This window comes from Podarcis melisellensis (genome assembly GCF_964234715.1).
Source record: "Podarcis melisellensis genome assembly, chromosome: 13".
NCBI lineage: Eukaryota > Metazoa > Chordata > Lepidosauria > Squamata > Lacertidae > Podarcis > Podarcis melisellensis.
Window position 1 is genome coordinate 25,202,454 of NC_138545.1, and position 17,855 is coordinate 25,220,308.

At 44.5% G+C, this 17,855-nt stretch overlaps 1 protein-coding gene across 1 annotated transcript; it reads right to left on the minus strand.

The window, feature by feature from the left end:
- Positions 1-1,259: 1,259 nt before the first annotated feature.
- On the minus strand, positions 1,260-14,953 carry LOC309356066 (olfactory receptor 14A16-like; the record flags this gene model as incomplete). The annotated part of the gene is made up of 2 exons (XM_081887246.1): positions 1,260-1,891; positions 14,569-14,953. 2 exons carry the CDS (start codon positions 14,951-14,953, stop codon positions 1,260-1,262), a joined length of 1,017 nt encoding a protein of 338 aa, XP_081743372.1.
- Positions 14,954-17,855: the final 2,902 nt, after the last annotated feature.

A 17,855-nucleotide genomic window follows, 5' to 3' on the forward strand; every position in this document is an offset into this window, starting at 1 on the left:
TGCGGCCGCACCGCCGAAGCACGATTTCTGTTCTCATCCTGAAGCAAAGTTCTTAACCTGAAACACTATTTCTGGGTTAGTGGAGTTTGTAACCTGAAGCATATGTAACCTGAGGTACCACTGCGTACAGTAGCAGTTCCCTTGTCTGTCAAATGAAACTCATTCAATGCAGCCAAGTTCAACTTTTGTGGCAGAAAAGTTTTATTTTGACCTCATCTATCCATACCAATCAGAATGTTATAAATAAACCAGTATCATTTCCATTTTGAGATGTTCTTTGCCTGCACTAAAAACAAAAAAGCACCCTCAAATGCTAACTATTGCTCATAGAGTTGTTGTTCCCTTGAAGTTGGTTGATTGACTATACAATTTTGTAAGAGTCTTTGCTTTCCAATGCGTCCCCTGCAGGAAGTACAAATGGGCACCTTGACCAAGTCAGATTGCCAACCTCTCAGACCTGTAGTTTTTAGGCACAGAACAAGTGGAAGCGGGGATAAATCCTAAGCCTAATTCCAAATAAGTTATTTAAGAGAATGAAAACAAAACAAAAATAAAAAATATACAAGATATAAAAGAGGTTATGGAAAGAAGAGGAATGAAAGCATCAGAGGTTGATGTACAGAAGCAGTTTGAACTAACCTTTGCCATGCTGCACATCCTTAGAGGGAGGGCGTTTAGAGTTCCAATGATCCTTTGTGCTCTGACTAGTAGCAGAGACTTAATATGACTCCATTTGATTCCACAGTCCAAGCCCTCAATATGTCAAAACAATATTTGTTCTCCTCTTTAATGAAAAACACTGTCCCAACTCAGTGAAAGGACATCACAGCAAGAGGAAGACAAGCCTAACCCCATTCACTAGCCAGAGGAACAGTAGCTTCAAGAAGATTGCTTCTATGCTCACTGTCAGAAAGAATACTCAGTTCAAATTGCCATTTCCATGTTCTGGGTCAACAGAGGATGAGGGAGATATGTCCTATTCCCATCCATCTGGCAGGGGATTAAGGTCTGCTGGGTTGAGTGGGTATTCAGCCAGTTGTAGGCTGCCTTGGAAATTATTTCCCACAGTTCAGTTGAACAAACTGCACAGTAAATATATTAATGTAAGATCAATTCAACAGGCTACGTGATCAGAGAAGTGAAGTGTGAACAGTACAACTGAGCTAGGGAAATTCAAGAAGATATTGTGACACAGGGGGAATTTTGAATCTACATGTCTAACAAGGACAGTGTGTTTTAGGAGCTCCCTATGATTCTACTCACAGAGAGAGATTTCCTGTTTTCAGAATAAGCCTGGAAAAGATATTCATAGAAGAGGGCTTCAAACCCAACAGCTTTGATAAAGAATTTTTAATCTCCTTATTTCGCATGCTGTAGATTATTGGATTGAACATGGGTGGTACAATGGTATACATCACAGTTAAGGCAATGTCCAGGAATGAAGGGGTTTTAGAAGCAGGCCTGAAGTAAGCAAAACTTCCTGTGAAACAAAATATGGAGAAGACCACAAGGTGGGGAATGCAAGTGGAGAAGGCCTTTTTCCTTCCCTGAATAGAAGGAATTTTCAGAACGGCCATGAAGATGTGTATATAAGTGATAACAATGAAGGCAAAGCAGCCAGCCAGCAGGATTATACTCACCACCAAAACTCCAATTTCTATGAGGTATAAATTAGAACATGCAATTGTAAGTAACTGTGGGACCTCACAGAAAAACTGGTTGACAATATTTGAGCAGAATGGAGTTGCAAAAGTTGCACTAGTGTGCATGACTGCATAGAGAAGGCCAGTGACCCACACACCAGAAATCATTTGAGTGCATAATGTCCTATTCATCACCATTTCATATTGTAATGGATTGCAAATGGCGACATATCGATCATATGCCATGACTGTAAGGAGAGCAATATCAGATGATAGGAAGAATAGAAGTGAGAGGACTTGAGCAGCACATCCCGCAGAAGAAATGTGTCTGTTATTCATGAGAGAATTGGCCATGGAATTAGGAATAGTGACTGAAACAGTACCTAGGTCCTGGATGGCCAAGTTCATCAGAAAGAAATACATGGGAGTGTGAAGTTTCTGGTCAAAGGTGACTGCAGATATTATGAGAAGATTCCCTAATACAATTGCCAGGTACAATACCAGGAACAGAGAGAAGTGTAGAATCTGCAGTTCCCGTATTGATGAGAACTCAAGTAGTAGAAAGTCAGAGACAGAAGATTTGTTGTCTTTTTTGGCATTCATGACTAAAATGCTTGCTGAATCTGAAAAAAGAGATAAACATTAGATTAAATCATCTTTTGAAAACAAATATTGACTCTCTATAGATAATACATCATTCTCTTAAAATAAACTACTATTGTAGTAGATGGCGCTGCCCGTTACAACCAGTTTTGTCATAGCACATCATTCAAACCAAGACTAGTGGTTAAGCTCTCTCCTCCAGGGAGCCCGGCCAGCCAAAATGCCACTTGGGTGAAAACCAGATGCCCCTCCTCCCATACTTGTAGAGAGACACAGAGATGCCTGATTCACACACACACACACCCCGGCAACACCCATGCTATGCCCCTGACACCATTGTCCGGGCACAGTGTACACTGAGTTTAAAAATATACAATAAAGATAAAAACAGTTAAAACTTGCTGCAAGAATTGGGCCCAGAATACTGAATACATGCCTCCTGCTGAATATAAGCCATGTGTTTGAGCCATGTAGAACCCCTAAGAGCTATTCCTTCAAAGACCCCACTGATAAAACCAGAATATTTGGAATCAGGCTATCCCCAGCCCAAGTTGTGGTCGTCATTGGAAATTAAAACACGACATATGTCAGACAATGTGAGGAATATTATAGACATTCTGGAACTGTTGGAGTCTGACATTAATAGAAAAGCAGTTTTGATCTTTGTGGATGCGGAGAAAGCCTTTGACAACATTTGTTGGAGTTTTATGAAGAGGAATCTCCAAGGGATGGGGGTAGGCCAAAACTTTGAAAACGGTATAGGTGCTATATATTCTGAACAAAGAGCTAAACTAATTGTGAATGGTATGGTTATGGACGAAATCCCAATAGAAAAAGGAACACGACAGGGATGCCCATTGTCCCCCCTATTGTTTATATCAGCCCTGGAGGTACTGTTGAATATGATTAGAAGGGACCAGCAGGTAGAAGGAATAAGATTGGGAACAAAGCATTATAAGTTGAGGGCATTTGCAGACGATCTAGTTCTGACTTTGCAACAACCTGAAGCCAGCACAAAAAGGATCCTAGAACTCATTGAAGAATTTGGTCAAGTGGCAGGTTTTAAACTAAATAAGCAAAAGACAAAGGTGTTGGGGAAAAATCTGACGCTGGGGGAAAAAGAGAATTTTCAAAGGGAAACCGGTTTGGAAATAACAAAAAAAGTTAAATATCTGGGGGTGAATCTAACATCTAAAAATGCGAATCTATTTAAAGATAACTATGAGAAATGTTGGACGGAAGTTAAGAAAGATTTTGACATATGGTCTAGGTTGAAACTTTCCTTGTTAGGCCGAATTGCTGTTATAAAGATGAACGTATTGCCGAGATTGTTGTTTTTATTCCAGACACTGCAAATTTTGGATAAAATGGACTGTTTCAAGAGGTGGCAGAAAGATGTATCTAATTTTGTCTGGCAGGGCAAAAAACCCAGAATAAAATTTAAAATTTTAACAGATGCAAAGGAAAGAGGGGGCTTCGCCCTGCCGGACTTAAGACTTTATTATGAAGCAGCAGCCTTTTGCTGGTTGAAACAATGGCTACTTCTTGAGAATACAGACATCTTAGATTTAGAAGGATATGATAATAATTTTGGCTGGCATGCATATTTATGGTATGACAAGGTAAAGGTGCACAGAGGTTTCAAAAACCACATTGTCAGGAAAGCATTGTTTAATGTATGGAACCGATATAAAGATTTGTTGGAGAACAAAACCCCCAGGTGGTTGTCACCCCTGGAAGCCAAGGCGGTAAAAAAACTTAATATGGATCCAGACTGGCCAAAATATGGTGGAATCATAGAATATGATGGTGAAAAGATTAAATTACAGAGTATGGAGAAACTGAAACCTAAAGTCCGAGACTGGTTACATTACCAGCAGATTAATGAGACGTTCAAACAAGACAGGAAAGTAGGATTTCAGAAGGAGAGGTCAAAGTTAGAAACAGAATTATTGGAACCCAATACTAAGATTTTGTCTAGAATGTATAATTTGTTGCTGAAATGGAACACACAGGATGAAACAGTAAAATCAGCGATGATTAAATGGGCACAAGACATTGGTCATGAGATTATGTTTGCAGACTGGGAAAGGTTATGGAACACAGACATTACGTTTACGGCATGTAGTGCCTTAAAAGAGAACATAATGAAAATGATCTATAGGTGGTACATGACCCCAACCAGGCTAGCAAAGATATATCATTTGCCCAATAATAATTGCTGGAAATGTAATGAATGTGAAGGAACCTTTTACCACCTTTGGTGGACCTGCCCAAAGATTAAGGCCTACTGGGAGATGATCTATAATGAAATTAAGAAAATCCTTAAGTGGACATTTGTTAAAAAACCGGAGGCTTTTCTCTTGGGCATGGTCGGCCAAACGGTACCAAGGGAAGACAGAACATTCTTCATGTACGCAACCACGGCGGCAAGAATTCTACTGGCAAAGTATTGGAAGACCCAAGAACTACCTACTCTGGAAGAATGGCAAATCAAGGTGACAGAATTTATGGGACTAGCTGAGATGACCGGCAGGATTCGTGACCAGAGGAGAGAGACGGTGGAAGAGGACTGGAGGAAGTTTAAAATCTATCTTAAGAATTGTTGTAAAATTTTGGAATGTTAAAATGTCAAAAGGTATGAGATACAGAATCATAGCGGTTAAATTTGAAACATGAAAAAACTTAAGGAAAAAGAGTTTTGAAATTGAACAAAGGTTTGCTAAGAATTAACACTTTAAAACGAAGGATGCAGTGAAGGGGAGGTTCGGGGAAGTCACATTAGTGTTAGTTAGTGTTGTTTTGTTGTTGTTGTTTTTGTTTTGTATGTTTTTGTTATTGTCTATGTTGGTGAAAATGAATAAAAATATTTTTTTTTAAAAAAAAGGAAATTAAAACACGAACATTGAATTGGACCCTGTATCATTCCGGTGGCTAATCATCACCCTATGTTTACGAGTTAGTTACTTCAGTTTTGATACTGAATTACAGGATCAAAATATGCTTTGTAAATATGGAGGTATCAGTGAGAGGCATCTGCGCTCTGCATATTGTGATAGTATTGATTGCAGCAGTCATTGTATCACCACGCTGTTCATTGTTTTATTGTTGTTGTCCCCCCCCCACCCCTACACAGGCAGGCAGGCAGGCAGCACCATGTGCCTTTGCTTGACTCCAGTGTGGGGCAGGTTGCACTGGTAGTGTCAGTAACAAGGGCTGGGCTGCCCACTTGCTCATGCAATGCTGCTGCATGGTGACATGAATGTACAAATGTGCATGGAGAGATGCTCACAGCTCCTTTACTCATGCCCAGATCATTTTGCTGCCACACTGTACTAAGCTAAGACAAAGTGCTTAAACTTTCTCCTCACTCACTAGGAGCTGAAATGAAGGTTTGCTCCTGGTTACAGCTCGTTGTTAGTGAGGACAAAGCTTAACCATTAGTCCTGGTTTGAATGATGTGCTATGACAAAACTGGCTGTGTTAAGTTGTGGGTTGACATAGCAGCAGGCACAGCGATTTCTTCAAGTAGCTCTTTATTTTGTAGCTGGAATAGAACTGACTGCAAACAGCTCAGCCGGCCTGCTTTTATAGGCAGCCGGCTGTCAACATTGTAACAACCACAGCCCAGAGTTCCCGCCTAAAATAACTGCTGCGGACCTGAGTGAAAACTATCTACAGACCTGAGTGAAAACTATATACAGTATCCCCCTGTTGGCCCAGGGTGAAACTACACTACATAACACCCCTCCCCACCGAGATAAGGTGTTAGTTACAATCGTAATGGTTTCCTTATATACAGCACTACGCGTAATGGTTCAATTAGGCACAAAAGCATATCGGTTACATTTCCCATACTTAGACCAACAGTGATACATGTCCAACAACATAGTCCTTTAAATAAGTTGGGCGCTTGGAAACTCTGCCAGACCGCCGGGGACTGGTAGCCAAGTCCGGAGGGCCACACAGTTCTTGCTGAGGCTGTGGTGCGACCCTAGGTGGCGTTGGAACCAACTCCCCTGGATCCGCTGCTGTGGGTGGAGCCTCCGCAAGTGGAGTGGTCTGAGTCTGTTCTGAAGCGGCTTGGTTCGGCTCCACGCTGGCAGTTTGCGAGGGAGGTGTAGGTGGGGCCTCGCCATCTGTACGTGTCTCTTCTGGAGCTGCAAGCGCAGTTGGGGGCACCTCGGTAGTGTCCAAGTTTCCAACCCTGCGCCTAAGCTGGTCTATGTGCCGTCGCCACAAGCGTCCATCTTCGAGTGCCACCTGGTACGAGCGAGGTCCAGTGACTCCCACTACTGTGGCTGGCACCCAAGGAATGTCCCCCACATAGTTCCGGGCAAAGACCTGGTTTCCTGGGACAAATGACCGTGGCGCGTTGGCACAGCCTGGGGGTTCAGCCACGGCAAAGTCCGGGTGTAGCCGGTCGAGCGGTGACCTGAGGCGGCGGCCCATAAGCAGTTCAGCAGGACTCCTCCCTGTGGCCGCATGAGGGGTGATGTGTTGCACGAACAAGTATTCGGCGACCCGCTCATGCCAGTCTCCCCGGTCCAGGCGCGCCAGTGCCTCTTTTGCCGAGCGCACCATTCTTTCCGCTTGCCCGTTGCTGGATGGATGAAAGGGTGCCGTTAGGGCATGGCGGATGCCCAGTCCCAAAAGATACCGCTCAAAGGTGCCTGACGTGAACTGCGGTCCGTTGTCAGAGACAAGGACATCAGGACACCCATGCGTTGCAAACAGGCCTCGCAGCACCCGGATGACAGCTTCGGTAGTGGTGGAGGGCATCAGGGCGACCTCCAGCCATTTGGAATAGGCGTCCACCACTACCATAAAGGTCCGGCCGTGAAAGGGGCCAGCCAGATCGATGTGCACCCTCGACCAGGGTGTCTTTGGCGTCTCCCAGGTGTGTCCCTTAGCTGCCGGTGGTGCAGGCCTCGACTCTTGGCACGCTTGACAGGCGGACACCCAGGCAGTGATGGCATCGTCCATATTAGGCCACCAGACGTAACACCGAGCCAATGCCTTCATTTTGACAATTCCCGGGTGGCCAACGTGCAGAGCCTCCAGGACGCGCTGACGGAGTCCCTGGGGAATCACGACGCGGTCTCCCCACAGCAGACAGCCGCGATGAGCTGAGAGTTCATGTTGTCTGGTTGCGAAGGGCTGGAACTCCGATGCAAAAGGCCCTTGTGGCCACCCCCTCCACACCCAGTTGAGCACCCGGCTGATGGTGCGATCCTGGGCAGACGCGGAGGCCACAGTGGTAGCTGATACAGGCGCTGCCGGAAGATCCTCAATCAGAAGGAGCGATGAAGCTGGAGCCGGGTCTTCCACAAATGCTGGAAGAGGGCAACGGCTGAGGGCGTCGGCATGGCCCATCGATTTCCCCGGGCGATGGATGAGCCGGTAGTGGTAGGCAGCCAGGAAAACAGTCCATCGCAGCATGCGTGGCGAGAGGACCGGTGGAGTTGGACGATCACCGGCGAGGAGGCCCAGGAGTGGCTTGTGGTCAGTGATGAGGTCAAAAGTCCTGCCATAGAGGTATTCATGGAACCTCTTCACTCCAGCCACAAGTGCCAATGCCTCCTTGTCGAGCTGGCTGTAATTCCGTTCCGTCGGAGATAGTGTCCTGGAAAAGTAGGCGAGCGGTGCTTCTCTTCCATCTGGAAAACGGTGACTAAGGACAGCACCGATGCCAAAAGGTGAGGCGTCGCAGGCAAGGACCAGCGGCCTGGATTCACTGTACTGTACCAGCACACTGTCTGAAGAAAGGAGAGCCTTGACCGCGTTGAAGGCCGCTGTCTCCCGATGACCCCAGGCCCAAGGTGACTTAGTGCTAAGGAGTCGGTGAAGAGGCTCAGCCACTGTGGCTTTGTGGGGCAGGAACATGTTATAAAAGTTCAGCAGCCCCAGGAATGCCTGCAACTCCGTTTTGTTCTTTGGGGTGGGGGCCTGCTGGATAGCGCGGATCTTGGATGTGGTTGGGTGAAGGCCGGAGGCATCGATAAGATAGCCCAGGAACTCTACCTGTGGAACGGCGATCTGGCACTTCTCCCTCTTTACCTTGAGCCCGGCCTCTTGGAACCTGGTCAGCACGGCACGGAGGCGCTCGAACAGCTGCTGGTGTGAGTCTGCAGACACCAAGACGTCGTCAAAATATGGTACCACGCCCGGAAGCCCTTGCAGGAGACGCTCCATAAGGCTTTGGAAGATTCCAGGAGCCACACTCACCCCGAACTGCAACCGGCGGCAACGGAATGCCCCCCGGTGGGTGACGATCGTCTGGGCTTCAGCAGTGGCATCATCAACTGGCAGTTGTTGATATGCTTGGGCAAGGTCCAGCTTAGCGAAGACCTTACCCTCACCCAGGGAATGCAGCAGGTGTTGGACAACAGGAACCGGATAAGCGTGCTGCTGAAGTGCCTTGTTGATCGTGCACTTGTAGTCAGCGCAGATTCTCACCGACCCATCTGGCTTGACAGGCGTGACGATGGGGGTTTCCCACTTGGCGTGGTCAACCGGCTCCAAAACTCCTTGGGCAATCAGTTTGTCCAGTTGTTCGTCCACCTTAGCCTTGAGAGCAAAGGGAACCCGGCGTGGCTTTAGCTTGATGGGGGCGACTTGTGGATCAAGGCTAAAGGAGATGGGCGTACCTGTATATTGCCCCAAGGTGCCGTCAAAAACCTCGGCAAAGTCTTTGACCAGACCCTCAGTCTCTGCGTTAGAGATGCAGTTGATGCCGGTGACTTCCAGGCCGAGGGCATCAAACCAGTCTAGCCCTAGGAGGCTTGGCCGCTGACCTTCGACCACCACCAACCGGAGCAGGCCCGAAAAATCCTTGAAGGCGATCCGGAACCGGCCAACGCCTACCACGGGAATGTCGTTTCCCTGGTAGTCTCTCAGGTGTACGCGGTGGGAGTTGAGTTGCCTCTTGGACACTCTGGGTACCAGTCTTTTGATGGTGCTCCATGACACGATGGACAGGGCAGACCCGGTGTCGATCTCCATGTCACATGGAGCTCCTTCAATGAGCACCGTGACGTTCAGCTTGCGTCGCGTAGGCGAGTCGGTTTGGCCAATTGTGGTTCCAGACGGGCAGTGGCAGTTGGTGAGAGCGAAACAACTTTCCTTGGCAGACTGGAGTGAAGACTTGGACTTGCGAGTCAATGAAGGGGGGGTGTCAGACGGAGCCGATCGGCAGACCTTAGCGATGTGGCCCCTTCTGGAACACTTCCTACAGATGGCGTCTCTGAATCGACACTTGGCACGGGAATGGTTGCCTCCGCAGCCGGCACATTCCGCTTGGCCCTTGGACTTCTGTTGGAACTTCCTGCGCTCCCGCTTTGTCTGGTGCACGTCATCGTCTTCACTGGAGGATGCCTCATCACTGCTGGCCTCTTCATGATGCACCGGAACTGGCTCCCTAGCAAGACGCGGGCTGCTGGACTTGCGGATCTCCTGGGCGGAGCGTTCAGCAGCTTCTGAGGCCACAGCCTCCTCAATGGCTTTCTGTAGCGTGAGGTCTGGCTTGGCTAGGAGACGCCGTTGCAGATGGATGTCCCGGACCCCGCAGACGATTCGATCCATCAGGGCATCGTCTAAGTCTCGGAACTCACAGTGCATTGCAGCCTGTCGCAGGGCGGTGGTGTAGTTGTTGATTGACTCCCCCTCTGCCTGGTTCCGGTGGTAGAACGCATGGCGGGCAGCAATCTTGGACGGCTTTGGTGCATAGTGGTTGCGGAGCTTCTCTTGGATCGTGTCCCATGGTGTTGCCTGGACTGCTTCAGGCGCAACCAATGCTCGGGCCGTCTCAAACACCTCAGGCCCACAGAGGCTGAGGAATAGGCCCCGCTTCCGATCCTTTGATACTGCTGTCAGCTCGTTGGCTTGGAGGTAGCAGTCGAACCGAGCGAGGTAGGAGTCCCATGATTCAGAGGCTGGCGCAAACGGCAGTAGAGGCACAAGTGAAGCCATGATTCCGATGCCGGCGTGAAGGGCGATGGATGGAAGACAGTGCTCTAGCCAGAACAGTCAGCTCTGAATTGGTTCTGCCCAGTGATTTCGCTCAGTGATTTCGCTCTGTTCAGAGGCTGGCCGCATCTGGCTGTGCTCTGATGTCCATCCATCCCATCCTCGTCGCCAGTGTTAAGTTGTGGGTTGACATAGCAGCAGGCACAGCGATTTCTTCAAGTAGCTCTTTATTTTGTAGCTGGAATAGAACTGACTGCAAACAGCTCAGCCGGCCTGCTTTTATAGGCAGCCGGCTGTCAACATTGTAACAACCACAGCCCAGAGTTCCCGCCTAAAATAACTGCTGCGGACCTGAGTGAAAACTATCTACAGACCTGAGTGAAAACTATATACAGTATCCCCCTGTTGGCCCAGGGTGAAACTACACTACATAACAGGCTGTATCTTAAGATGGCAGTAAAAAGAACCACACAGGAGCAAAGCGACTATAATCTTCTTTCCAGGAGGTTGCACATTTGTGAAGTCTCACTAAGATAAGATTTGGCTTAGCGTGTCATGGAAACCAGGTCATTCATTGGGTATTCTACATGCAGTCTATATAGTTTTCAAGAGAGACCACAAAGCAAGCAGGATTTCACATTCTGCACAATACACTATGGTAATATTGCTGCACATTTGTGCATTCTCACTGTTATAAGCAAAAAGCAGAGACTCAGTTTTGAGGTGATCATGCAGGGAATCCATGCTTAAGACACAATAAAAAAGTAATTGGTTTGTGCTCTGCCTACCAAATCAGCAGGAAATAGATAAGCTCCAATACTTAGAAAGGGGAGTAAAGGGCTTGTAGTTAGATGACTTGTTTTTTATCTATCTCTCTGACCTTGAAGAAGAGATTTGTGGATTGATGAGAAATTCCCCACATCTGCATTCCTGTTTGCAGGACTAATAACCCTTTTGTTCTGTTGAATGGTGTAACAGGGAGTCCACAATCACCTAACCTTGACTCCCATAGGTTCAGGTCAGGGGTCACAAGCAAGAGACTTCAGCCAAGAGATAGAAGCAAAACAGCAGCCAGCAGGCCTAATATTTATTGTTGCAGCAAAGCTTCCCACTACCACAAAGACAAAGCAGCCAGAAGACCAAACAATGATTACATCAGTTTTTTAAAGTTTCCGAAAGTTTCCCATAGTACATTTCCAGATGCATCATCAAGACAGCATAGATATGTCACAGAAAAGGTGTGGTCTCAGGTAGAACCTGAGATCCAGGCATGCCCCTGTTAATCAAATATAGTCTTTCACACTTAGTTCATCACAGTACAAATGGAAGTATTTACAGTTCCTTGGTCCCTGAATAAAGACAAATACACCCCTTTGTCTTGTCTGGGCTTCATCCCACTATGAGGTGGGTAGGCATTGTGATTTAGATGGTTATCTGTCTGACACTCTTGGCGCAGGATATCACCTGTCATGTCTCCTTAGGAAGGCCTTGCAGACGTGACTGTACATATTGGGGATTATGGTGGGCTCACTAACCACTCCCCTTATACCTCACTTCCCTGGGTCCTAAATGCCATTGGAACTGAGAAGATTGATACAAGTGATTTCTCATGAATTTGTAAAGTTTTCTGATTGAGCCATTTATCTGTGAATTGCTACATTTGGTACTGAGACTTCCCCTGTTTTCCTTTGTTGGAGGTGTGGGGCTCAGCATTGAGTCGTGGGCCCCTTCTGCAAACTGAGCTGAGCTTCCCTGGCAGATGCAATGCCTTTGCAGATATGTTGCTGTTATTCATTTTCTTGACATTAAGGGCTGCTGTCATAGATCTGGAGCCTCTGACCAGACAGGCACCTTGTGAATGGAGCTTTGAACCCATGTTCAAACCCATGTTTGAATGATGTTTTGGTAATGTGCAGCAAAGACACTTTGTCCTTGCCTCATGGTGAGGCAAGCCTCAGGTGTGTGTGTGTCTCAGCCTCTCCCATCCAATTTCCCTGTAACAACGGTCTGTTCGATTGATCAATCCTGGTGTTTGTGTGGCCTCATTCCTCAATGTTGTTGAATAAAGGGACTCAGGGAGCGCTGGGTGGGTATTTTCCTCACAACATCACTATGCTAAGGTTTGGCTTAGTGTGTCATACAAACCACAGGCCATTTTGTAAGCTAAGTGCAGTCTATATAAGCTTTATGAGGCACCATCTACCGAGCAGAATGTCCTATTCTACACAATACACTATAGTAGTATTTTCTTCATTCAGCTTTTAAAACAACTACCCTGGTGATTACTAAAATTAAAAATATGTAAATAACTTACTCTTTTTCTTAACAGAAAGTAAATTTCCAGATGAAATTTCTTTACCACTTCAGGGTCCTTTGTATTCTTCCAGCCATTCATAAAACTTGTTCCTTTCTTCTTCTTCTTCTTCTTCTTCTTTTAAGTTCACCCTCTCTTTTTCTTTCTGAGACGGTGGAAATATTTGTGTACTCTTGCAGAATGATGCTTTTACTATGTAGTGGGAAATTATTCTTATAATATTTATATTCCTGGGAGTATGGTCTCAGAACCCCAACATAAACAATTGTGTTCTTAGAAGCTTGAACTCAGGAGCTCAACACAAAACAACAGTAGCATTTCTTGAGACTTGGTCCCAGGAGTCTGACACAAATAATCAATTGAGGTTCCTAAATAAATATTACCGTAATTTTCTGGCCCTTTACTTCTGATAATAGCTCTGTATAATTACAGGAGAATAATTAAAAAAGAAGAAGCCAACATGATCACTAAGTTCTTCTCAACCACTGCTTCAAATGCATTTAATGCATTAAAAGGTTTAAAAGCTAAGTGTGATATCATTCGTATAAATGAATGGCATGTGGTTGAGGTTAGTGGCCTTTCCTGACAAATCTACTAAATCTAACGGCACACCTAGGCATACCATGCAATCAGACAAACAAAATTGTGAATGGTACATCTAAGCTGGAGGAATGCAAGATGCTCATGTAACACAGGATATATTTTGAATCCGCATATCTAAATTTATCTGGAAGTTGTAACTGGGCACAACATATCAGTAGTTCCCTATGATTATAGTGTTACAGTGGTTGTGTGTCACCCCCAATCTCTGGCTGAGCAGTAACAATACTCCAGAAGGTTCTAGACACTCACCCAGTGTCTGTGTTCCTTTGCAGAAAATGAGGCACAATTGAGTCTCTAATGTCTTTATGATATATGTTTTATTTTATACATATATAAAACCCTTTAGCCTTCAATGGAGTGGCACACAGCAGCAGCACCCCATAACATACAAACTTAATCTATGGCAGCATCACCAGAAATCTTGTCTTCTGTAGCCTATCTTGTAAGGCACATTCAAGATGTTGTCCTTTCCCACTTCTTCCTTACAGTTCACCTAAGTTCTGGTCTCATTTTGTAACACAGGAGAAGGCCTCTCCTTTGGCATTCTAGAGTTTATTACCTCAAAAGTGTCTAGCATTTCACACTTATTCACACTTTGCCCTTTGATGCTTTGAACTGCTAAAGAATATTGCCCTGCAGATGTTCACCTCACACAAAAATTAGTCTACTACATAATCCATAAAGTGTGCCCAGCTTTACATGTGTTTAATACGGAGGCTTACCAGAGCGTCCACTATACTTCTTCCTAGTCCTAATACACTAGGAACTGGCCATTTTCAAGTTGTAAATCCTAATATTTACTGAACCTAAGCATTGGTACCACAGATCTAGTGCAATACTTAGAGAGATTTCACCTTTTCAGAATAAGCCAGAAAGAGATATTAACAGAAGCTTGCCTGAAACCCAGTAATTTTGATAATGCATTTTTAATCTCTGTATTTCTCATACTGTAGATTATTGGATTGAACATGGGTGGAACAAAAGTATACATCAAAGTTAATGCAAAGTCCAGATCAGATGGAGTTTTAGATGGAGGCCTAAGGTAAGCAAAACATCCTGTGAAACAAAATACGAAGAAGACAACAAGGTGGGGTATGCAAGTGGAGAAGGCCTTTTTCCTTCCCTGAACAGAAGGAATTTTCAGGACAACAGTGAAGATGTGCACATAAGTGACAACAATGAAGACAAAACAGCCAGTCACCATGATTACACTCATCACCAAAACTCCAATTTCTGTTAGGTATAAGTTTGAGCAGGCAAGTGTAAGTAAATGTGGGATCTCACAGAAGAACTGATTGACAATGTTTGAACAGAAAGGTGTAGCAAATGTTGCACTAGTGTGCATGACTGCATTAAGGAATCCAGTGACCCACACACCAGCTACCATTTGTATACAGGCTGCCCTGTTTATCACCATTTCATATTGGAATGGATTACAAATGGCAACATAGCGATCATATGCCATGACTGTAAGCAAGGCGGTATCAGATGATAAAAAGAAAACGAATGAGAGGACCTGAGCAACACATCCAGTATAAGAAATACGCCTGGTGTTCATGAGAGAATTGGCTATGGATTTGGGAATAGTGACTGAAACAGCAACTAGGTCCTGTATGGCCAAGTTCATCAGAAAGAAGTACATGGGAGTGTGAAGGTGATGGTCAAAGGCTACTGCAGAGATAATGAGAAGATTCCCGAATACAGTTGCCAGGTACAATACTAAGAAGAGGAAGAAGTGTAGAATCTGCATTTCTCGGATTGCTGAGAACTCCAGGAGTAGAAATTCAGAAACAGAGGATTCATTACCTATTCTTGCATTCATTACTATAATGCTTGCTGCCTCTGGAAAAACAAAAACACGACAACAGGAAGTTCAACATCAGTTGTTGTTATTGAGCTTTATTGGCATAAACATTTAAACACTGGTTTAAATCCTCTTCTGGTAACAAATATTTAATACTTTGGAAGAGCTTTTGTGAGATATAGAAGGTAAGAGAAGGAAATAGAGGAAAAAATCTAATAACAAATCTTCATCAAAGCAGGAGTTAGTTTTTAATTCTTTATAGCTCATACACCATTATGTTAAAAGAAAATACTATTATTTTAAAACTGGATGATGGTGCTGCTCTCAATCTCTGGAAAATGAATGATGCCACTGCTGGAGATGTAACACTGGAGGTCTACCACAATCCTTGCCATACTTTCTTAGGGTTGCCATATTTCAAAAAGTAAAAACCAGAATGCCACCAAAATTGTTGAGCCAAAAAAACCGTGATTTTTCAATTGATTTGTTTAAGATCCAGGACAAAGTGTCGCCTTTTGGAATCCCCCCCCCCCCAGATGTCAATTCCACCTTTGAAATCCCGGTAATGTCCAGACATATGGCAGCCCTATACTCAGAGGGCAGTTGCCTCTTGCTATCATGTACATATTTACAAAATGTATCTTGAGAACAAGTTTCAGTATCAAAACTGATCTTGATAGTTGCTTCAGTTTTGATACTGAATTACAGCAACACTTAACTCTAGGAAGATGATTGAAGCTTTTTGTATTAATTCCCTATGCCCATCACAACTTGGGTGTTTAACAGCTTGATTCCTAATATCCCTGTTTGATCAATGAAGTCTTTGACTGAGTCACTGGTAGTGGTTCCACATGACTCAGACACATAGTTGATACTGACCAGCAGACATGCATTCAGTATTCTGGGCTCAATGCTTTGCAACTCCTTCCTAGTTGAGATTACAGAAGTTTCAACTGTTTAATCTTGGTTGTATGTTTCTAACCTTAATGTACACTGTGCACAGACCACGGTCTTATGTATGTACAAATATATAGGCTCTTGAAGAGAAGCTTATAGCTGCTTTACTTGTCTTCACTCACAAGTAGCTGCAGTGAAGGTTTATTCTTGGTTGTAGCTCATGGCTGATGAGGAGAGAGGCTAACCACTAGTCCTGCTTTGGATGATGTGCTAAATCAAATCCTGATACAGCTTAAGATAACAATAAAAGGATGCGGGTGGCACTGTAGTCTAAACCACTGAGCCTCTTGGGCTTGCAGATCAGAAGATCAGTGGTTCAAATCCCCATGACAGGGTGAGCTCCTGTCAACCTAGGAGTTCAAAAGCACATCAAAGTGCAAGTAGATAAATCGGTACTGCTCCAGCGGGAAGGTAAATGGCGTTTCCGTGTACTGCTCTGGTTTTGGTGTTTCGCTGCGCCTAGTCATGCTGGCCACATAACCTGGAAAAACTGTCTGCGGACAAACGCCGGCTTCCTCAGCCTGTAAAGTGAGATGAGCGCCGCAACCCCAGAGTCATCTGCAACTGGACTTAACTCTCAGGGGTCTTTTACCTTTACCTTTTTTAACAGTAAAAAGGACAATGGAGGAGCAAACCTACTGTAATCTAGGAGGCTGCACATTTATGTAATCTCACTAAATTAAGATTTGCAATTAGCTTGTCATGGAAACCAGGACATTGGGTATTCTATGCGCAGTCTATATGGGTTTCAGGAGAGACCACATAACAAGCAGGATTTCGCATTCTACACAATACACAATAGTAGTATTGTCTGCACTTAACCCTCCAAAAACTACCCAGGTATCACTAAAATTATAAAAATATAAACATCTTACTCTTTTCCTTTATAGAAAATAGATTTCCAGAAGCAATTTCTTCATTACTTTAAGATGTTCTTTATTCTTCTAGCCACTCAAGGACTTTCCCCCCCAAAAAAGATATCACCTGCTCATTGTCTTCTGTGAAAGCTAAAATGTTTCTATACTCTTACAGAAAGATGATTTTACTATGGGGTGGAATTTTTTTATTATTATTATAGTTTTGTTCCTGGGAGCTTGGTCTCAAGAGCCTCAAACAAATCAGCAATTGTGTTCCTTGGACTCAGGAGTCCCACAAAAATTAGCAGCGGTGTTCATTAAGCCTTGGTCCCAGGAGTCCAAAATGAATCATACAAAGTATGTAAACGTATGAACATACTTAAGCTAGAATAAACCAAACGCTTAGATTTGTTTACATTCCTGTTTCTAAAAAGTATACTATGTAATACTATTAAAAATGATAATATCAATGCCATATAAGTCTTTCTGGAACCTTTTTGTTTCAACTGGACCTTCTCAGACTCATTTCTGATAGTTGTGTGAGGTATAACTAGCTCAGTGTTCCCCATGTACAGTAATTTCCCCTTACCCACTGTGTTCTCCCATTTAGGATATCTGGAGGAGATGCTGTTTATTGCATTTTAATATATGCTCATCTGAGGGCTGTATTTTATACTGTCTGAGAGCTAGTTCTTCATTAACAACATCCCTGTGTGTCCCTGAGATACCATCATGCATTCAACCCTCACCTTTGGTTGCAGAGGAGCCTATGCTCATAACCCTGCTCCATAATATCATTTTTGTCTCAGTATCTTATGTGTCTGGGACTCGACACCTTGTGTTAAATCAGAGTTAAGGTGTTAACACGCATGCTGGCCTGGTCCTGAGTTTTCTATGAAACAAGAGCTCATCAGGGGAACTTGCCTGCTCTAAGGAAGTGGCCCTGTAACTTTGAAATGCCAAACAAGGATCCAAAGCCTTTTTTCCAGCAAATACTTTATAATTTTCAAATACAAGGGCCAGCAGCTCTTTTTCTATTTGTGTGTGGTTACTTTTGTGGTTGGTGAGAGGCCGTGTAGCACATACCACTTGTCTCCGGAGTTTCC